A 23,267-nucleotide genomic window follows, 5' to 3' on the forward strand; every position below is an offset into this window, starting at 1 on the left:
AAATGACCATTTTCACTGTACCCACAACCCAATGTCCACTGTACCCCAACCTATGTACAATCAGAATGTAATATATCCTTAAAAATCTATTTTCTACAAAGTATCAAGAACAAAAGTAAACACACATTTGAAACAGTTCTTTGCAGCGCATTTTTCAGTTTTATTTATAAAATCAGATGCTCCTTTAAAGTGTACAGTTAAAATCACAACTGTAAATTCAACCACTGCTGAATATTATTTCAATAGAATACCCCTACCAACCGATGTAAAAATTAATTTGATTGTGATTTAAAACTCGATTCAGCTGGAAGATAAACTTACCAACACATTACTCATTCAGCAAATATTTACCACATTGTAAAAATACACAAGGGTCCCTTCTGTTCATAGCAATACCATGAAAATATCTGCACATCAACTCATCTTTTAAAACATAATTCTGTATTTATGAATACAACAAAAAAAAATTGCCAGCGAAATCCACCAGGGGTTTCTGAACTGCTGACGCCCCCACAGGGGGTAGTAACTGCATCAGTACTGTCCTTGCATGTTTTCCTTCTGATCACCAAAAAAGTGACCTTCCAAGCAGGTCTAAACTGTCCACAACATTTTGCCAAGCAAAACAGTCACAGGAACAAAAGAACAGGTGCAAATCTAGCTGCAACACTTACTCCACTGGTCTTTCAGATTGGAACTGCAACTCACTCCAGCACACCAAAAAGACTAAAGGTTAGTAAAACCTGAAGTAAAAACTACCAGTTCCTGAAAACTTACGGAAATGAGGTCAAAGGCTTGATAAGGCATTTCATTGCAAGACATTGTGGTTCTAACAGGGTAAAGAGTAGCTTGGGAAACATTTGTTTTTTCCATTCTAAGCCTGGAATTGCCCTGATTTTTGGGCAAATAATTATCTCATCATTACACAGGGCACTGATTCACCTCTTCATTCCTCTTATATTCTCCAAAATCCAAATTTTTTCCAAAACCCAGGTCTAATGTAGCCCCATACAAGAGATCCTGCACCTAAGATTTAGCCAGGATTACAAACTCAGAATTCAAAGTCCTAGGCACGTGCATTTTCATTATATACAGCCAGAGGGTGTGTGGCATTCACAGCACTTTAAAAACTCTCTGGGCTTTCTGTTGCTCCATAATTCTACTGGGCACAAATTCATAGTAGTAGGGGGTACGAGAAGGGTTAACACCTCCAAACAAGAAACCCATGTAATATGATCAAGTTTCTGCATAGAGGTCAGAATCCTGACCTCTTGTAGCAAAACCAGCACAGGATACAGCGAGTGAAGATTCCCAGATTTTACTTCTGGATTTGGTATAAACTGGGGGTATGCACCTGTGCAAGTCCTTTGTGTCTCTGACTCTTTTTATACAACTGGGATAATAAGTCATCTTTTTGACATGTTCACAGACCTATGGATGAAAAGCATTATTCAAGTGTTAAGAACAAATTACCATTCTCCTAAACTAAGTCCCAGTGTTTTACAAAATGGATGACATGTCTGCCTGCTAAGACATTGCAAATCATCTCATTTTCATACTTGGGAAATGAACAGTGAAAATAATGTACACAAAAGAGCTGGCTATTATATTTTCTTCTGGCTTAGGGTTCAAAACTATTTTGAAGGAGACAGCTGTCCTTACCTGAAGTATTCAAATTAATCTATTTCGCTACGTCTCAAAATACATTAAAGCAATCATTTTAATTTAAGCACAGCTAACTAGAATGGATTCTAGTGCATAAGTCTGATTTGACAGATAAGTTAATTAAGAAGCTTCCCAATCAAGAAAAAAAACCTATACACAAAGCATCTTATTACATGCTTTAGAGCAAATATTTTAGGCAGTGTGATTATAAAGCAGAATACCATATTTGGAAAATGCTGTAAAAATACTAGGAAAGGTATAAGACACTGCCCACATTTTCCTACTTGAATACATAAGCTGCTATATGTAAACACCTAAGTCTCTTATTTTAAGAGGTGTTTGAACACAAGCAGTACTGAGGATGTGTGGATCTCTGCTGATTTACAACACAAGAAAAAACAAGTTTAAGTGGAAAAAGCTGAAAAAGAAACACAGCTTAAGAATAAATAGAAAGCAATAGGTATAAACAGAGCAGGCAAACATACTGTAAAAAAAAATTTAAAAATCAAACGAACACTGCCTCAGTCAAATAGCCTTGAAAACTTAAAATTGCGTAAAAATAACTTTCCTTCAAATAAACTTTAATGAGAAAGATTGTCACTGGATTGATTTTTAAAAGTAACAGAAACCTTTAGCTAAATAGTTTTCCTTCAATGACCTGCAGGTCACAGTATTTTTAACTTAACAACTTGAAGCTCACTAGTAATTGAAACTAGAGAAAAATACTTCACACAGCAGGAAAGGAAGAATTACATAGAAAAAAGGGTAAATAATGTGTTACATTCTAAAACTCTGTTGAGAAGGCTAAGGTGATTAATAACACCATGCAGAAAACCTGATTACATTCAGCTTTTGATAAACAAAGGGGAAATCAGACAAAATTTGCTGGACTTTAGTGTTTGAAGAGCACTTTAAGACATCCATGAGAACAAGTTCTTTCACATACTGAAAGTGGTTACCACTTTCTGAACATCAAACTCACATTATGCACAAACTCCTTTTTCATCCATGGATTTAAACAGCTAGTGACTCTATTATAAAGAAAGAAGTTAAAACTTGTACAGGAAGTCAAAAGTGCTAAGAAATAATGAATATGCGGTTTGATGTTCAAGTTCAGCTCCACAACATGTGACTTTTCACAAAAGCAGAAGAAATGAACCTCAAACTCTTTTTGGTTTTGGCATCATCACAACAAAAGCGAAACAGGGAAACTGCTTAAAATTTCCCATTTGCTACATCTGGATTCAACTCGACCACTCTAAATCAACACCAAAAACATTAAGATACAAACCCACCTTCCAGAGCACTAGCAACATAGGATAAAAGATTGCATGTAACTACTTTAATTTATAACTACCTGCCTTGATAGAGAAGACTTTCCCCCCGCATGTGTTTTTAAAAAGCAGATCCTGTGGAAGGAAATAACCACTACATTGATATTTCTGGGGGGTTTTTTTGGCTGCTGTATGTAATTTAATCTCTAATGGATTTTCAAACCAGTTACCCTCAATTAATTTTATACATCTGTGTTGATAAACACAACTTTAAAATCAAAAGCTGTAAAACAACTTGGCTTCAAAACAGTCATCACAATAAACACAGGGAAAATCTTTGCTTCTTTTCTCTTCAGTTTATTTTTTTCTGATGGGCACAAGCTGGCAAAAGGCATTTGATGCAGAATAACCTGGCCAGTTTCAGCTGCTCTTTAAAAAGCCTGCTGGATTCTCAAACCAGCTACAGTGATTTCAGAACCTCAGAGTATTAGGATCTTCAGTTTAGACTTTCAAATACTGAACAAAAATGAAGAATACTCTGCTGTAGCTTGGTTTCAATACGTCCACCTTACCTGGAGAGTAAACATGCTCTGATCAGTTAGGTTCATTACCATAGGTTCTTAAACACTGCATCTTTTCAGACTCTTACTTGCCAAGTTCAAAAAAACAAACACCCAAACCAAAAAACTTTGTATTTTGCTCATCACCGAGCAGTTAAAGGTTAGGAACACATTCCATTCTGTGTCAAGTCTATGAGGTCAGAAAGAGAAATCTTTCTCCCAGTGAAAGATTGTCTTCAGAGTCATGCCAGGAGCGGAAGGGTAATGGAGGAAGATTTAGTTTCATAGTGTGACTGCTCATGTTGGTAAGAGATGGCCATGTAGATTCACTGCTAGTATGGAGCAAAGCCAGAAGAAAAGAAAATGGGAATGACACTGAGCAGTTTTACTGACATAGGTGCTGATGCCCTCAGTGTTGCAGGAGTGGAGGTGGTTTTCCCTTGTTTTCCATATTGCCATCAGCCAGTACAGCCTCACAACTTGCTTCCCTGTTGTCACATGTAACACAGCCCTTTAAAAAGGAACAAGAAATAGTAATTTAAATTCTTCTTTTTATGAGTCTATTTCAAAGGGTCAAATCCTCGACATTGAAATCTCTCACCAATGGGCTGAAATCTCTCTAAAGCAGAGATTATACAGATGTTTTATTTTCAGAAGCAGATACTTGCACCTGCAACTTACCTTGTCTCAGAGATTAATCCTTTGGTTAATGGAAAATATACTTTTACCTTTGAGATAAAAAGGCACATGGCTTCCTTGAATTTGAAGACCTTATAATTCAGCTTTATAAGCAAGCTCCTCATTAAAGATTTGGACCACAGCCCGAACAGCAACAATACTGAAGAACAGAAAAGGCTGAAAGACCCGAGTGTATTGATAGACCAGATTGTTCTGGGTTTTGAGAAACAGTACAATATTGAAATACAGCATCGAAACAGAAATCCTACATTTCCTTCTACTGTCAGAAGCCTGGTTGTATTCACAAAATCACAATCTGCATTGGAAATATGAGCTACTGCTTAGGAACAGTTTCAGGACCTCAGATAGAAAATACTGATATTTGCATACCAATACATCTCGTAACACTTGAGATGTAAACATTCAACAGAATTTTCTACAAGATCACTGGACATCATTTTGCTATCTGAATCAAACACAGTGTCCTAACTACAACAGGACATATGACTTTTATCAACAAGGTATTAGGAAAACAAAGACTAATTTTCTCGTCTTCTTCTGGAGTCAAGGACATAAACGTCTCAGTTTTTTTCCTCTAAGAATACATACCACACATCTCAGAAGGCCACAATTGACAATCCTAGCACATACAGCATGCAGTGCTCTAACAGACATGAGACTTTTCTGCTGCACAAGTACATGAATGTAGCCCACTCTGCCTTGAAATTTTCTGTACAACTCAACATTGAAGTGCTAAGTCTTTGTGGGACTAGATCTGCCTTGCTCTTCTCCACAGCACCTGGGAGCACTCTAAACTGATTATGACATTCAGAAGCAGTTTAGCAAAGTGCCCAAGAATTATACCAGCTAATCAAGAGTAAGATACCACCCACAGTAAAACAGCTATTTTTGTGTTTCTTACTACAGACCTGAACCTCCTGTGATTATGAGCATTTTGCAGCTTGCTGAACACACTTTCTCCAATCTTCACTGATATACCAGCATTATATGCTATTCAATCATAGCAACAATCAATTTTATAAGAGTAGAAGTCCTAACATGAACAGAAAAATCATCTCTAGTTGTCTTACATGAGATCATGACACTATTCCCATTTATCCAACACTGTGACTGAAAGACCTTTCTACAAATAGTTCCCACGCAGAATTTGCATATCTTGAAAACAAAGAAATACAATGGTAAGACCTGTATGTTGGCATTTCTCAGGGTACTCGAGCTCATTTCCTGCTTATACTGACATTCATGACCCCAGCACTGCACGATGACCCTGGCTAGAAATGCCTTGGCTGGCCAAGGCAGGAATGAGCTGCCAAGTCCTCTCCCACCTGCTCACCTGGGTGCTGATCTGCAGCGGGACAGTCTGGGTCCGGATCCACGTATGCACCTCTGCAAGCTCCTGCTTTTGCCCATCTGTAAACCAAGGCTGCTGTTTTTGCATGACTGCCAGCTTCTCCAGATCCTGCTTTAAAACTTCCTCTTTAATTCTGCAGGTAACAGACACCTGTGAACACAGCTATGCTACATTAAGCAAGGCAGGCACTGACTATACTGCATTGTGAGAATCTCCATCGCTACCTACGGCTGAAGCCTAGACAGCATCAGTTGTTGAAAGGGGACGGTACTTTGTACTTTATCTGCTTTGTAAGGCTCCTTTCAACACTGGTCTAACAGTCAGTGTTTTGTTTGTTGTTGTTTTTGTTGGAAGTTTTTGTGTGTTTGGTGTGAGGTTTTTTTGTTTTCTTTTATGGCTTTATGTGGCTTTACTTTTAATGTGGAAACTCATTACAAATTACAGATAAGCCAATTGCAAGCAACTTGCAAATAACCTGTATTTTTACCCCTTTATGCAATTCAAAGGACAGGACAATAATCAATCCCATTAACACTTCAGCAAAAACATCACATGTTCCCTTATTTTAGCTGAGGGGGGAAATGGGGAAAAAGTAGACAAAAGTAAATAACCGGGGCCTAAATGGCACAAAAGTAAACTAACACACCTTCTTGAAGTTTCATTGGTATGCATGCTGTTTCCATGGTACATCATTTTAATTCTACAGTTCTACGCACAATTCCAAAGTACACGTTAGAAACTGTTCATGTTTTCCAACCTGTTTGGCATTTGGTAATTCATTAGAACTCGCTCAGGTGTATGATCCATCATCACCCAGGCTGACTCATGTTTCGATTTATAAGCTGTCCCTTTTTCTTCTGCTTCTTGCTTCCTCTTTTCTTTGGAAGTTTCAGAAGAATAATTACCGGCAAAATACTTTCTGCTTTTCCCACTACCTGCTGAGAATGACCATGAAAAAAATAAATGCAGATCCCCAAAAAATCCCAGTAATTCAGCACAAAAAGTAAAACACCACCATTGTATTCTTGCGAGTTAGCTCTGCAATACAAACACAGGTACTCCCAGATGACTGCTCTAGAAATTACTACCTATTGAGAAATCAAAGATAAAGTGCATTTTTTGTTATTCAAGATCTCCAAGGCTCTATTCACTCTTCTCAAAACTAATTGGTTCAACTCCTCTGCTTCTGAGAGGTCCTGCTCTAGGTAGATTCACCTTTACTCAAGTAAGATGTAAACCAGTATCTAATGAAGAGAAAAGTGATAATGAGCAAAATGAAAGTGACTTTCAAGTGAAAGGAATAACTTCTTAGATTCACATTTCCAGCTACAGTGACTGAAACAAACTTGGCTTCAAATACTGGAAGCTGGTGAAAAGTAAAGGTTACAGATCCTCTTACAGGAATTTCCCATTCCCATTACAGTGCCTTATTATTAACTACATGCTAGCAAGCCATCTATCACCAAATATCTAACTTCCCTACCTGTGCCACAACCAGAAGACTCATTGAAGCTAGAGCCTAAAGAACCAGATAAAGCTGATCCACTGCCTGATGCTGCTGAACCTGAACCCAACTGGGAGTCCTCGTACAGACTGTGGTCAGGAAATTCATGAGAAGCACTGTTATCACTATCTTCTGGATCATTGTCCTGGAGACAAAAAGCAAAACCAACATATCCATGGAAGTTACATTTAAGTTTGCAAAAGGAAAGTCATGCATTTACTGAGATTGTCCCGTGTTGACCAAGTTCTCCTATCAATTCAACAGGTTTGGAGTTTCTAGTTCTGAAAATGAATGGCGGTCTATAACTCAGGCTAACCCTCTTCATGGGTGAAAAATCAACAAGCCTCTATTCTTGTTTACTGGTTTCTGCTATAAATCCTTCCCCACTTTGTCAAGATGTTGTGCTGTTGCATAAAGTTAACATTTTCCGCTGACAAGAGAGAAGCAGTCAGTTCCCTTCACATCCTGTTAGACGGCATGAAGCAGCCACACACATCGAGCAATGGTGCACTACAGGGAAAATGAGAGAGTCTTCCCCTGATTCACTATGTGAAGCAACTGCTTCAGCAGCTAGAGGTACACCAACTCCCCTTCCAGGACCCTACCCTGCAGTTTCAGCTGATCCAGCCTTTCCAGCCCAATCTGGATTCAGGAGCCAACATTTTTTTCCTTGCCTGCAGAGCTCAGATTCCTGCCTCTGAGTTTACCGCGGAAGTTGGAGAGGCCTTTTCTATGCCCATGTATGGAAACCGACCCACACGGATCCCTGTTCTTCGTTCATTAGCTGCATCCCTGGGAGACAGAGGGAGTAATTAGAAGAGTATCTTCCCTTTGTTTTGGTTCTCCACAGAGACTGTGGGACTGGGTGAAAAAGGATGCAAATTGCGCAGCACTAACCAAGTTCCACATGCATAAAAGCCCCAAACCCAAAATTCTAGCTGACAGTTCCACTGAAGAGGCTGTTGCCAAAATGCGGAGCAGAAGCAGCTTGTGGCAGCCTAGACCAGATGATCTTACATTTCTGTCATTTACTAAGTACCAACACTGTACTTGTACACGTTCCCATAAGTGCAAGTACAAACTGCTTTTTCCGCCTCCTGTGCTATTTGTGTCCCACAGCCTACATAGCACAGCCAAAAGAAAAAGCAGCTGACAAAATCTGTGTCCCTGAAACACAGATCATCACCACAGGTTCTGGTGGCAGAACACCGTGAAAATCAGCTTCTCCTCTACGTTAAAAATTTTTGTTACTTACACATTTATCTTCTGCATGTGGTTTAACATCAGCACTAATGGAAAGTTCCATGGGCTTTGGCAGCTCTTCTTGAAGCAAATTCAGCTGAAGTGGGGAGCTGCTCCGTGAGCTGCTCAGCAGGAGGGCCTGGTCACACTGGCCCTCTTGCTGGTCCTCCCTGGATGTGTGAAAAGAAGCTGGAAAGGGCTGATCCACACAGTGTGGTGCTAGTGGTGATGGTGCACAAGGAGAGGGGGCTGGAGGTAGTGTAGTGCATGGATATGAAGAGGGGGGATAAGCACACTGAGGGTTAGGAAGAAAGACATTTTGAGGCATCTGAACACACGTGGGGAAACTCTGAAAAAATACAGCCATAAATGTGCCTAGGCTTGGGGGATAAAGGGCTGGGCATGACTGTGCTTTACAGCATAGTTGTGATGATGGCAAGGACTCAGGTTGTAATGAGTGAAGGGCAAGTTCCTCTCCTGCAGAAGAGGCTGGAAAACTAGAGAGTGGATCCAAATAGACAGGAAACCCCGCAGGAGAATGGACATTGAAACTGGAGGAGCCCAGAGAGGACACTTCTGAGGGAGAGAACAACTGTTTCTGAATTGCTCTCTTCTCACATGGAAGATTATTTCTATTTTTACTAGAAGACTGGCTATCTGAGGAATGTCTCTGAGGTTTCTGGCGCTTCAATTTTCCATGTCTGCCCTTTTTACAGCTAGCTGGGCTCATCTGCTTTGAAGGGGAATCTCCTAAGAAGAAAGAAAAATAGATACATTCACTAAATGACAGACCTAGGGGGAAAAAAAGAAAAAAAAAAAAAAAGAGAAAAACACACAGATAATTGAGTGTGGCTTAATCAGAGAGCTGACCATCCTCTGGATAATTCTTCCATAAATTACTAGTGGATTTGCTGATGTATCTACAGTATTTTCCTTCATGTCATCAACTTTCTTATCAATCACTTTGGCTTATCCCAATCAGATCTTTTACATTCTTTCAAGAAGAGGCAATAAACTACTTGGGGATTTGCAGGGTTTATTGCAATAACTATCTGCTTTGTGAAAGACAGTAAGATCCAAGATGGAGCAGACCTCCTGTGTGGGTAATGCTGCTGTCAAACCCTGCAGTTCAAAGAAGTGTTCTGTTTGCAGACACAGTAAGACACTAAATCATACAAAGGAGAACCTAGCTCCATGGCTAGCTTGCTCTTTTTAAGTCAGCTAGCAAGTCTTTATTTCTCAAAGCTGCTGCCTACCTTGGCCACAGGAATGTCTGTTGTTACTTCTGCTTCCTTGTTGAAAGTAAGTCCTAAATGGAGAAAGCAAGATCCTCTGTCGGAACCTGTCAACATAGTTCTGTTCCTCCTTTTGAGTGTGGGCTGACAATGTCTCCTTTGTTAGCCCAACTGGCTTTAAGTCCTCAGGCAACATAGCAGGACTCTGAGCATTTACAGGAGGCAGTTCAATTTGTTCACTTCCAACAGCAGTATCCTCCATTGTAGTCACTTCTTTGAAGAGGGGAAAAAAATAAATCACTCTTTGCTCTGGCTTTCTGGTGTCAACTCCCACAACACCCAGAGGGTTACACAGAAAACAATCTCATCTGAGCTACCAAGCAGATACAGGCTGCAGAGGCAGCAGGAGAAAACACCCTTTATACTCAAATACAGTTACATTAACATCAACTGAGCAAATTATTTTGCATGGTCTGGAAAACTTCAAATTCCCTTTGAAGTTATAGGCAGTTCTTTCTTCATATTTTCTTAGTACAACAGCAGCTAAATACTGATTTTTATGCTTCTTCCTGCATTAAAATGAACTAACATTGGCCCATAAGTAATTTTGTTTTAATCCTCAATAGCCAAAAGCACACTGTTGTGTTTGAGGTATATGTGATGAAATTCAAGGGGAAAGGAAATAGTGCAGTCTGCTAAAACTGTTTTACTAAAATACTCAGGTTCAAGTTTTATTCACAGTGTCTCAAGAAGTATCTCAATATTTCAGAATTTGCATTCAGAAAAATGTATCTTAAATGGACAAAACTTTCTCACAGTATACTTCTGTCTGGAAATACTGTGTAAATTCAAAAATCAGTGAGTCAAGTCAGTGTTTTGCAAGTGTGAACAGTACCTGATTCAGGGTGTGGGACGTGCACTATAGTGCTGCTGTAGCTGCACTGGCTGGTGACAGACACCACACTTGGAGCCTTGTTGGACAGGGTCAGGTCTGCCAGAGGAGCTCCCACCATGCCTGCAGTTCTCTGGTCTTTCAAGGCCTCTTCCAGATCAGCAGATATTGGAGTGTGGGACTTAACTGCTGACAGGATAGCAGTATCTATTGGTAAATGACAAAGTTTCTACATGGAATTTCATTCCAAGCACTACGCTCCCAATTCACCAAATCTGACTGGTTCAGAAATAACCAGTAACTATGTAGACTATTAAAGAAGACAGTCTTCTATACAAAAAAACATTCATATGCCAGTATATACGAAACATGGCATAAAATGAGTGAGCAACAGAAGGTTCATTTAACAGCAACAAACAATACTTCATTTGATACATTCTACGTTCAAAGACTTAACACTGTAGCTCATGCTTAACTGCGAGATTTAGGCAAGGAAATATTTACCACACACCTAAAATATCATTAGCAGCACAGCAATTTAAAAAGTGGACATAAACCTTGGAACACGTAACAGTTGACATATAAAAATTAAATCAGTTGTTGCGGCTCTATTACGACTGTCAGGACACTTTGTGTTACCTTCCAATGCCTGGACTTCCTGCTGACTTTGCTGGACTTGTTTGTCATCTTCTGAAGATGATGATGATGTATTTGCAGATGATTTACATTTCCTTTTCAATGCTGGAATACTGCAGCTCTCTAGATATCTGAAATGAAAGCATATCACAGGAAGCTCTCCCTACTTTATGTTTTTTATTCCATTAGGAGATATAAACATTTGAATAATCCAAACTGGAGATCCAGAGGTTGTTAACTAGTATTTTAAATTCACTGCAGGAAGTTCTGGACACGTATCTGCTTTCCAAGGAGTATTTTAAATAAAATCTATCACTCTTTGAGGGGAAAAAAAAAGAAAGGAAAAAAAAAGAAAAAAGATTATATTATCCACTGGGTTAAAAATACTGAGATTCTATAAATTATATCAACTTTCTGTTTTATATGGATATTCTCAAAGGGTATAATGAGAAGACACTGACATATTATGCCCATCAAAATTCACCTGAATTCCTACTGCACCAATGGTGAAATTAGCAGTAGACAAACGTCAATAAATAGTTGCAAACAGAATCTTAGGTCCTAAATTCTTCATTACTGTGTAATTCAGATTGAGCAATCCATCCCAATGCTCAGTCAGAAAGGGAGAAAACTTTACAAACAATCCCAAATTCATCTCACAACTCAAAACCCAGACAGCTTTAAGATTAATGCAAAATGCTTGGATATTTACCTTCCACCAAATAATCTTAAACTTGTATCACTAAAATTGCTTCATAGTTTATTACCTGATGATACTATCGACACAATTGATCTGCTGATAGGAAGGAATATGCGGAGTCTTCTTTGGATCATCATAAAATGTGTTGCCTGGTTCTTCTGTGCTATCACTTCTCAATGTCTGAAGAAAACAGGAAGCAGTGTGCCTCTTCCCTAGAATAGAGGAAACCTTAAAGATTCCTCTTAAGGGCATCTAAACGTTACCCTCACCAAGACATACACAGATATATACATACACACACACACACACACACGCATTTATACTGTGATACATATATATAATACAGGGATATATGGCCTATGACAGCACAGCTCTCATTACTAAGTTATTCTGCATTTTCATCTCAATTTATATGTTTTGAGGCAGGGGAAGGAGAAGGGGAAACTATACCCGAAATAAACCAAACCCCCACACACTGCCTTAAACATCCACTCAGAACAACTAGTAAACACAAAGAAAATAGCATATAGAAAACGTCTGCCTTTAAATTGTAAACAAAGCTGTAATTAATAATACTCTTCTTTCAATTTATACATCACAGAATCCAACCCGCTATTTAACAGTAATTCACAGCTTTACGTACCATGGATACACTGGTCAGAGTCTTATCAACTTTAATAATACAGTCCTCTAGAACAACACCAGCGGTTAACAGTAACTTTATAACAGACAGTATCATAGTGGAAAATGTTTTAATACAGATTTCTATCATATTTGAGGAAGCATCCAGGTTTCTCCATATATTTGCGCTAGGTACTAACTGCAAATAATGTGCATTAGGATAATATTAAGCCCTCAGTGACTAAACCCCTACTTCAGCGGGAAGTGAGGCAGCATTGTCAAACCTATGATTGTTTCAAAGAGTCCATATAAAGTAACTAAGGGAAGCTTTCACAGTACTTGCTACAAGCATATGTGCATTTTCACTAGAAAACGTTCAAATAAATAAAAAAGTAAAAGTCTATTAACCTAGAGACAGATATGTTCCTCCATATCTCAAGAAGCAGTTAAAAAGTTATTGCATCTGCTGAGGTTTCTTTAAGTGGTGACTTTGGGCTTTTTTTTGCTTGTTTGGGTTTTAAAGAAAACAAACCTCTTCCTGTGTTTAAGCCATGCCAAAATGCTATCTGGAGTTCTTCAGCATCACACCAGCTAGCCAAACTCATGGTTACAGATCTACAGGAGTTCATGTTATCTTACAGAAGGTAACTACATTAACTTACCTCCTAGCACTTCTGAGCTCACAGCCTGTTCATTTCCATTCTGTGGCTTGCTCCTTGATGCAATATATAGCTGCTGTCCCAGATTCTTTATTCGGTTGACATCTGCACAAACTTGTTGCAATGTCATCTTGAGATATGTGAAAAATGTGAAATCAGAATAGTATGAGTGCAAAGAGGCCATAGGAGTTGATTTGAGTTCTTGTATTCTTCAAATTGAAAGTGAGTGGATTATCAGCCTAAGCCTAATATCTACTGGTATTTGTAGATTTAATGAATCCAATTATCATGGTTAATTTAAGTAAATTACCTGTAAGAAAGCTCAAACAGCCTCAGCATTTGAAAGTTTTAATACTGATGACAAGTCCTGAGAGTAGGAGTAAGCTGATGACTTATCCAGGAGCCTCACAAGGAAATTAGGTAATTGCAATGCTTGTTTTAGCAGTCAGTGTTTTCTATAGCAGTCAGCAAAATTAAGAGCAAAACCCAAAAGCCAGCACTCTGTAACTGACCAATTTAGCTTGAATATAGCTGTGTTCTTCCCACTTCAGTAAAGTTCATGATGAGAAGTGCACATGAGAGTAAACATTTTCATTTTAAAAGTGCATTTTTACTACTCTGCAGGCAGTGACACATTTACAGACTTACTGGTTCCTGTATTTCCTCTGCACAATTCCCATTGGAGTCACTTGAAGAAGCTATGCTGATATAGTGCTCGTAAGAGCCACTGCTTCCAAGGCTTCCGTAACCACTGGAAACATTGCTGTGAACTGGCTGTATGAGGGCGAAAAATAGTAATTAAACATTCATGCTTGTAGAGAACAAACTGAAGGAAACAACATACTTTACAACACAGAACTTCAAATAAACATAGAAAATCAAGTGAAAAATTCATATTTGTCTGGGCTCTACCATGTGCTTAGGAAGAATTCTCTACCATACTTCAGACTGTTTCAGGAGGCAGATTTGTCTTTCAACACACAAACCTGTCAAACATTTTTTTTTTGTAATGAGGTGGGCCTGTCTCCATTTAGAACTTTCCTTTCAGACCTTTTAAAAGGCCATCCTCAAAGTAGTCTGCTAAGCAGACTCAAGTTTCTTTAGCCTCTCATTCAGAAGACCATTCAGTGTTCTGAAATTCCTTCATCTTTTTTACCTGCAGCAGCAGTTTGTAAATTTGTCCTTGCAATTCTCTTATTTCTTTCTCCACGCTGCTCATTTCTTTACTTCTTACAGCAAAGACATCTTCATTCAGAGGGCTTCTGGAGAGAGCCAACAATATTTCACTATTCATTTTAATTTGATGAAGAAAAGGTAGCTATAAACAGTTAAAACAGATTCTTTATTTTATTATCATTATTTTATTTTGACTGCTTCTCTGAACAAACAAAAAGGGATGTCATCTGTCCCAACAGCTGCTCTGCTGGGGTAGTGGAGCAGTGCTATGAAAGCAGGTGGGCCCCAGGGAAGTCAACAGACCAGCAGAGACCCAAAGTTACAAGGTTGACAAGCATCTACCCTTCTGTCTCCTTCACTCAGAAGACAAATTCACACCCCATAAAATCTTGAATAAAAGATCACTTTGAAAAGTCAGAAGACCATCCCAAAAAGCCATTTCCTATAAGAGAAAGCAGGTAAGAAGAATACAGTCAGTCATATTTTCAAATCTCCTGGAAACTAAGGAGAAAAACCTGCAAAATTAACTTGCACATTCAACACTAATTGCATTTTTAAAAGACAAAACTTTGGTAAATATTTAGATTCTGTATCAAGTAAATGTTCTAGAAGAAAATATGCCAGAAGGTCAATTAATTGGGTGAGCCAATAATGAATTTTAAGTAATTATTTGTTAAAGTGACCTGCTTTTTATGTTGCTTTTTAGCTTTTACTCATCTAAAACTGGTATTTTGATTTAGACATGTCCATTGTTGCAGTATTTGGACATCAACCATATGAAAATACATGCTAAAAAAAAGCTGGTTTTGCCTTTTAGTTTGAAGTAATTCACTTATTTTCATACTTCATAAATGAGACTAATGCTGTTCTGAAGGAACGGGCTGAAGACAGATACTAGGTAGTTGTCACATTTGCAAGAGCAACATTATGTCTCTAGTTTAGTACTTAGACTTTTTTGTTTTGCAGAGTAATCAATGAAAAGGACTTTAATAGATTAATGCTACAACTGACTTACGTCCGGACTTTGTGTCGGCCAATGATGAACACTACTTTCCTGCTCCAAGGATTCACAAAACTGGACCAGCTGGTATCCAGTATGACATAATCCCCATTTTGAGTACAGAATCTAATAGGTAAATGTTCAAAAGGGGGTTGGCCAGCAAATTTCAGTACTGAAAAAAAACCCACAATGAAGAAACAAGGTTTAGTTTACATTATGACACAGTAGTGCAAGCACAAACACTAATGACTGGGGTCCTTAAAACTTTGTGATTCAATATGCTTTGATCTCAAACTGATTGCACTAAATTTTTGTCTAGACTGCACATAAGTCACATGTCAAGCAATGTGATAAGGAAAGAATTGTAAAACCTACAGAAATTCCTCTAAAAGCAACTGTACTTACTTTTCCGGTGAACAGTAATCATCAAAGGACGATCTTCCGGGTGCAAATACATCAATATGGATGTTCCAATTAAATCTTGAGGTAAGTAACCCAACAAAGGCACTGCTCTGAAACCCGAACACATTATGACAGGTTGTAATACAGTTTTGAGTACTTACATCCTTAACTCTTGCTTGTCAGTGAAGGGCCCATGCACGATCTACAATGGAATGAACTAAAGCTACAGAACATTTTCCAACCTAAAAATCCTCCACTGCAATACAGACATGTAAATACCAATGACAAACATTTCTGTGCCTGGAGATCTAACAGATATTCACACTGGCAGGCAGTCTTGTGCTTGTCTACATCAAAGGAAAAAAAAGGGATCTTGAAAAAAAAGAGGTCATAGGTAAAATGGGAGTAAGAAATCTGACAGGCACAGTGCAAGATGTACTGTAAAAACAGTCTTGTGGCTTTGCAGGAGAGAGCTTCAGTCTGGCCAAACTTATTTGACCAAGCTCAGTCCAGCTGTGTCACCACTCTGATCCCCAGAGCTTGGCATTATGCACGTTTTCCACTGTGGGTGCTATCACAGCTCTCCACTGCCCTGGGTAACGAAAACTGGCTGTGGCTCTGTTCAATATGCATGTTACGACAAGGAAGGTCATTACACGGAGTGCAAGATGTTTTCCATGAGTGGACTAACACAAAACTGTTTTATTAACTATTGCCAGTTGCATAGTTCAACAATCTTTACTTGGGTCTCTAGCTGTATCATCAAGGGATTTTTTCCTACCTCTCCATGCACACCTCACAGGTCTTAAGACTCAAATCTCTCACCTGTCATCTATGTCCAGAAAAACACATCCAGGGGTGTGAGTGGTGGTGAAGATTCTTTTATCCATAGGAATTCGAGGAGCTAATAAAAACAAAATATGCACTAAGACAAAACCTAGGCATTACTTTTGCTCGTGACAGAGATTTATTGGCTCCTGAACTTTTTAATTGTTCACTGCTTTCTGACCAATTCATTACATTACAAAACATTACAGATTTTTAGATGCTACAGACTTCTCTCCAAAACAAAAATAATGAGGAGAGGTGAAATGCTTTGGGGCTTGGCAAAAGCAGCAGAGATGCTCTGTATTCACACACATGCACACACAAGCTGCAAGTTACACAGGTGAGACTACCCAAGCACAAGTTCTAAACAAAAGAGGCAGACTTTCATACATTGCATTCACTGGAATCTCCTGACTTGCCTTCATATCCAGAGTGAATTTTCTCAGCCAAAGCTAAGCAGCAGGATTCTGCATCCACATGGACAGAAGTACACACATGGACCAAGTATGGGGTGATTCGGAAGGGGTAACAACGTGTTTCTTGTTCTTGGTCTTTACCACCCCTGAGGAAAAGTAAAAGGGATTCACACACTGCTTTTAAGACTCACATACTTTGTGTCAGGGCTTAGAGCCCTGCATGGAGAAGTTATGCTGAGCACACAGATCCAGATAATCAGGTCCTACACACACTCCCTTGTGATTCAGCAACACTGATCTCTCTCCACTCAAAATCAAGTAGGTGTTTTGCCTCCAGTGCTTGCATTCAGAGGTTGTCTAGAAATACTATTCCTCTAAAGGTTAAAGGTTACCTTCTAATTCTCAGTCCAAACGTATTCACAAGAACCATTCATTTGGTTTTGTGCTCTCCTTCAAGATAAACAGTTCTTTTTCTGTTTGTTGTTTATTCTGTACCACTCTTACAGAAAAAAAAAATCTGACTCACTGAAGTTTTGTTTCACAGAGCTACGTAAGTAAGACTCCTCCAGCCTTGTTGTTATTCTTTGACTGCCCTCCATGAGAACTTGTCTTCCTAGACCACGGTGAACAGTAGCAGCACACAACATTGTAGATGAGATCTTAACCATGGCTTTGCAACAGCTGCATTAGCGATTGCCCCTTTCTATTGCAAGCGTTATAATTGCAGTATCTTACCCAGCTCTGACAGAATTGAGATAAATTTTTGGAGATTATCACTTACACTAAAAGTTACTTTCTTATTCCACACTTAGTTTTGTAAAATGATTCTAGAGAGAAGCCAGTGTAATAAAACCTACCTCTGACACCCCTGCCTTTGGGAAAACAAAAGATACAAATGGAAATTGGATACAGCAGAAATTTAACTCACAGAAACCCATTTTCTTACTTAAGCCTACTGTGTTCCTGTGAAAAAATATTTTTATTTGTGATGCTAACATAATCAAATGATCTGTTATGTAAGGGAAGTAGAGGCAGATGTCTTAAGAAAACACAAAAAAAACTACTGTAAAATGTTTACAAACAGTTCCCCCAACTTAACATTGCTATCTGTCCTGCTGTATTTATTCCAGGTGCCCTTACACAATTCAAGATACAAATGATTTTAGAGCTCAGGTTTTTGAAACACATATGAATGAATCAATGATCAACTGAAAGATGGAGTAAGTGTTATATCTGCTCAGAAGCAAACAGTTCTTACTAAAATCAAGAGATCGCCTGAGTCTGGAACAGAACTCTACTGAAGATGAAAGGCCAGTTTCAGGTTTTTTCTTCTTTTAGCTCTAAGATTAGTCAGGTATAAAGCAACAAACAGCATCCCTAGTGACAGCAAGTAGTATCTCAGGAGTCAGGTCTCACACTGGGACTCGGGCGACTGAGTTTCTGCTAATGCTTTCACCACAAACTCTCAAGTAATCTTAATCTTAAGCAAAACAATCTTTGCCTCCACCCTCAAACAAGATCATTCTTCTCCTGCATGACAGTACAGAAGGAAACTGATAGATCCAAAAGGAACATGAACAGTTTTCCTTCTATCCCCATGCAAGTTTATGCATCATTCTGGGAAAGACACTCAAAGTGTCCTACTGGATGCCAATATTAAACACAAGAAGCCCATTTTGTAATGGAGTTGCATGAGCTCACACTGGTCAGCTGTAACAATAGAACAGTTTCTGCCTAGTATGGTACCCTTGTAATAATGTACTTACCTGATCCTGCAGAAAAAGGATTTCACCTGGGCATATTCATACAGAGAAGCTAATAAGAAGAACACATTGAAAGTATCAGTTGATATGCTCAAAAAGGTCACACCTATCAGAACTATTTTAAACTCTGCATTCTCCAGACTGAAGTCTCACAGCCTACTCTTCATTAGCTACTGAATTAGCTGTTCAGCAGTCTGCTCCCGCCTCAAATGTTACCTCTCTTCTCCAGCCCACTCACTCTTTGGGAAGTGGCTGACCTGGAACTAAATTCAGAGGAAATGTGTATGACCTAAAAAAAAAAAAAAAAAATCCTTTCTCCAGTGCATCACTATGAAAAGCAAAGTTGACATTTCCTGGCTTTATGAACCACGTAACAAAAACTATATACAGGCAAGAACAACTCCATTGGGGTGCCTCTGCTCTGCTGGGCAAGCATGTGACTGGCTGCCAAGTTGTGGAATCCCTGGCATGTTAGCATTTGCAACCTCCAGATGTCTCACCATCCTTTGACAGCAAGGACTTTGGACTTCTCAGATCTGATATCAGAACAGCCTCAGAACAACCCATGTCTAAGTGGGCAAAAGACACACCCGTGGAATGCAAGCTACGTTTAAATTGCTCACAAATAACATAGGACTCAAAAGTCACAGTTTAGACACATCCAGCACTAAATAGCAAGTCAGCTTAAAACTTGGTTTTAGTGAGCTATATTCACAGCAGGAAGCAAGTGGACCATAAAGACAAAGCACCTAAGTAACCATAAGGTATAGCTTAAACAACTTCAAACTCACAATTAGAGCTCTAGTTTCTTTTCAAAAAGCAGCAGTATTTGGAATGAGTAAGATGGTACATGAAACAATGAAGCATCTGTCTTTTACTTACCCCAAGTAAAAGTCAAGCCTCTAAGAGACTAGCAAGAACTAATCCCACAGCCACTGCAGTTTTCAAAGTGGAAGGGAAACAAGTGTTGCTGATGTATACTGCTAGCATAAGCATTTAAAATGAACTACTATTCTACCCTCATTCTGTAAAGACAGAAAGACACATAGCACATTTAAAAGCATTGCCAAGTCCCACCTGTTTCACTTTCCATGTTCCAAAGCGGCAGGTGAGAGTGATCAGTGTGTGTGTAGAACACACTCACATCCTGAGGGACAAGCAACTCTACAAACCGGGAGGAGTCCAACACTTTCTTCTTATAGTTTAGGATAGATGCTGCCTGCTCAGAAATATGTACTATGCGTCCAGAAAGCAAAGAAAATACAGCCACAAATGTGTCCTGGAAAACAAATGTTAAAGGCAATCATCCCCCCAAACGTGGTAGTGATACTGTGAAGATAAAAAGCAAAACAACCCCAAAACAAACAAATCAACCCCAAACCACCACATACCACAATCTCAGGATGAAGTTCAAAAATGTGTTAATTTAGCATCCAATTAAAGTAGTGCGTAAAATACTACACTCTCCAATGCCATAACAGCATACTCAAGATTTACAAATGCTAGTAAAACTGCAGTATCAAAACTGAAACCAATCAGAGTGATGCTTGTCTTTGTCCAGAATGACTGGTTATCACTCCACACACTTCTCCCCAAGTTTCAGAGGGTTCACTACAATTCCACTACAAAAATACTCAGAGCTTTTCAAATAGCAAGCATTTGCAATACTTCTGATACAGCATCTAACAGTATTGAATTTCAAAAAACACTCTTTTCTTTAAAGCAGAGCCAGAAAGCATGACAGATATTGCAAAACAAGAAAAAAAAATTAAATCCAGAGTACAAACAGAAAAAAAAGCCCCTCACAACTCTAAACTTGATTGGTTTTGAAAACTTTTTGCTGTTTCAAGAGATTACTACACTGTAAATGAATTCTCAAAGAGCTATCTGTTGCTTGGAAAAAAAAAAGAAGAAAAATTAGTATTTCTTCTACTCATTATCACTGGGTACCCTGAGACAGCACAGATAAGTAGTAGTCTTGATCTAACTTTAGAACTTTAAGGCCTCTCTGGCTAAAAATTAAAGGCCTTTCAATTTTACACATTCTATTTCCACAGAACGATGTAAGGAGACTAAATAGAGTGCAATGGCAAGTGATGAACTTCTTGAGTGTGCCTGAATTCTTACAGTGTTTTTTGGAGTGTGTTCAGATGCAACTGCCACCAACTCTTCTATGCTGTATGTCACCACATCAGTCTGAAACACTCTTCGGTCATTCAGAGCCTGGAAAAAGTCATTGTTTGCTAATTGAAAAAAAAACAAACAGAAAAGCAAAACAAACACAAGAAAGTCAGTAAGGAGACTACTTTGAAAGTATTTCTTACAGCCCTTGTATTTTTGTCATCTTTTTGGTGAAGTCCAAGGTGAGATGAAGAAGGTCTGTGTAGTGACAAAGGGAAAAGGAATACTGATTATACTACTGGAGTGACCTAGTTATGTTACAGAAAACAAGCATGAAGAAGTAGCAAGGACAGAATGTGATGGCAAAAGAACAATTTTAGCTACCTAGTTCTGTTGAAAAAGACAAACTATCCAATAATTTTTCAAAGTGGGATGGGAATGATGTTTTTTCAATATACACAGAAAGGTACTAGTAGGCACCTATTAGCTATGGGACTCTGAAGAAAAGAGAAGCAGTAGGTGGGTATTTCAATAGAAAAGATAACATGATTGTTTAACAAAAAAACCCAACAAAACCCCCACAGTGCTTCAGAAAGTCAACTGTTAGCAGGATAACTAGAATGCATTCTTTTGTTTTAATGCTATCTGTTGTCAGACACATCTATTTGTACCATGCTGCTGTTCTTACAGATTTTCTCCACACGTACCTCGGACCTGCTGGACACACTGCAAGGCGTAGTTGAGAGCACTGATGGTGCTGGACTTGCTGGAATTCCTTTTCTCTTCAGGCAAACACCTTTTCATTTCTTGGATCATCATCAGCAGATCTCTGTGAGACTGGCTCCAATTCAGCTGCTCACTGTAAAATAAAGGTTAAACTTTCCCAGAGAATTCTGGTACAGAAGCTTTCTTTTCTATCACTGAATTAAAATTATTCACTAAACCAACATTTTATGGGATTGGCCGCAGCATCACACAATATCCAGAATCGTCCTAATGTTCCTTCACTAAATTTCCTGTTGTATTTTTCTCACTTCTTTGCTACTTGAACTGTTCTCTACATTCCTTGTTTCCAACTTGAATATGTCATGGATGGCAAAGTCCCATCAAAACCACTCTGCTTCTCAAGATGCTTAGCAACTAAAAATAAGCTGATGTTTACTCTAGATTTTGTAAATCTCATAGTATTAAAATCATTAATAGGTGCTGATTCTTGATCTCTCTAAGTTTTTACAGCCTTCATGTCTGCATCTGGTTATAAGCACCATGAGGTTCTCAAAATACACCTGATGCAAAGATTTCATTCCTCACATGACTTCAGAGTCTTCATTATACTTTTGAGTTGTTAGCTTCAACAGCTGCAGAATTGTTAAAAGGCAAAATCTCCCTCTTCTTACATTTGCTTATTTCAGTGACTAAAAAATAAGCAGTCAGTATTCTCAAATGAGATTCTAATCCTACAGATGGGATATGAACACGATTGTTTTTAATAACTTTTATCCATTTGACATTTTTATTAGTATCATACTCTTATTATATAAACCATTACATAGGTTCAAGTATTGTGTGTTAACAAGCCAGTTCAACGTTTCATGAATTATAGATCTTGAACTCTTTTTATGAATTAAAAAATAAAAGAAACTACCATCTCACTGATTTTCTGAACTTCCAGGAAAAATATTATTTCAGTAATTTCTGCTTTGGTACGGCCAAATAAGGCCTTAAGATGAAGTACACACAGAAGCTAGCACAGGGTCACTGCCGTACATGGCTCAGCCGATCTCCGACTCGGGCACATCTCAAGGAGCCGCGCAGCAGCAGCAGGCTCACCCCCCTGCACACGCCGCGGCCCGTGCCCCCTGCAGCCCTGCAGCCCCCGAGCAGCCCCACGGGTCACGGCCGCGACGGGTCCCCGGCACCCGCTCCGGCCGCCGCCCGCCCGGTTACCTGTTGGCTTTGCCGGCGGCCGAGCCGCCGCTGGACTCGGGGTTGTGGAGCTCCGTCCCGCCGCAGTCGGTTCCCGCACATGCCGTGCACCGAGCGCCCGCAGCGCCCCGCGGCGCCGCCGCCGGCTCCCGCCCGGCCCCCGGGCACTGACCGGCGCCGTGCTCCGCGCTGCCCCCTCGGCCTTCGCCCGCGTCCATCTCGGCTCCGCTGAGCGACACAGCGCGGGGGCATCGGCCGCCACGGCCCCTCAGCACAGCCAGACCCCTGGCCCGCGGTCCTGGCGCCGGCGCTGCAGGGAGAACGCGCGCCGCCCCGCGAGACAGCGGGAGGAGCGGTGTCCCCTCTCCTCCTCCCGCCGAGCGGAGCGGGCACCGGGCCGGTTCTGCGCTCCCGCTCTGCTCTCCGGCGCGCACTCCCTCAGCTCACCGCTCGGGCGGATTCCTCGCAAAAGACCCCGGCTGATCCCGAGCGGCTTCCGCTTCGTCTTCCCGCCCCTCCGAGCCCCCCCGACGCCGCGCCCGTCCCGCCGACCCCAGGCTGCTCCCGCTCCGGGCCGGGAGCGCCCTCAGGGGCCGCGCC

The 23,267-nt window shown here is 39.9% G+C and overlaps 1 protein-coding gene across 5 annotated transcripts; it reads right to left on the reverse strand.

Moving 5' to 3' along the window:
• Nucleotides 1-136: 136 nt before the first annotated feature.
• PER3 (period circadian regulator 3) lies at nt 137-23,191 on the reverse strand. 5 transcript variants are annotated; one of them, XM_064678248.1, is made up of 21 exons: nt 22,689-23,190; nt 21,449-21,600; nt 20,748-20,863; nt 19,698-19,899; nt 18,624-18,672; nt 16,861-17,003; nt 16,439-16,517; nt 15,617-15,723; nt 15,227-15,383; nt 14,192-14,297; nt 13,684-13,809; nt 13,039-13,165; nt 11,823-11,967; nt 11,059-11,186; nt 10,423-10,626; nt 9,549-9,797; nt 8,306-9,042; nt 7,030-7,195; nt 6,304-6,484; nt 5,529-5,679; nt 137-4,007 (listed from the first exon to the last, which is right to left on the reverse strand). In XM_064678248.1, exons 1-21 carry the CDS (start codon nt 22,883-22,885, stop codon nt 3,906-3,908), a joined length of 3,624 nt encoding a protein of 1,207 aa, XP_064534318.1. In that variant the 5' UTR covers nt 22,886-23,190; the 3' UTR covers nt 137-3,905. The 5 variants fall into 5 exon arrangements, 4 of the variants coding, with proteins under 4 accessions (XP_064534318.1, XP_064534319.1, XP_064534317.1 ...); XM_064678249.1 differs by having other exon boundaries at nt 6,304-6,481; nt 9,549-9,800; XM_064678247.1 differs by having other exon boundaries at nt 9,549-9,800.
• Between the last annotated feature and the right edge of the window lie 76 nt (nt 23,192-23,267).

This window comes from Pseudopipra pipra, chromosome 22 (genome assembly GCF_036250125.1).
Source record: "Pseudopipra pipra isolate bDixPip1 chromosome 22, bDixPip1.hap1, whole genome shotgun sequence".
Classification (NCBI taxonomy): domain Eukaryota; kingdom Metazoa; phylum Chordata; class Aves; order Passeriformes; family Pipridae; genus Pseudopipra; species Pseudopipra pipra.

Bases quoted from the DNA above. Each gene is read 5' to 3' on its own strand.
- PER3 (XM_064678247.1), bottom strand. From the start codon at position 22,885: ATGGACGCGGGCGAAGGCCGAGGGGGCAGCGCGGAGCACGGCGCCGGT. The intron at 13,810-14,191 runs GTAAAAAAGATG...GCCCTCATACAG, and splicing joins TTTACAAACTGCTGCTGCAG to CCAGTTCACAGCAATGTTTC. The intron at 11,968-13,038 runs GTAAGTTAATGT...CCTCTATTCTAG, and splicing joins GAGCTCAGAAGTGCTAGGAG to GGAAGAGGCACACTGCTTCC.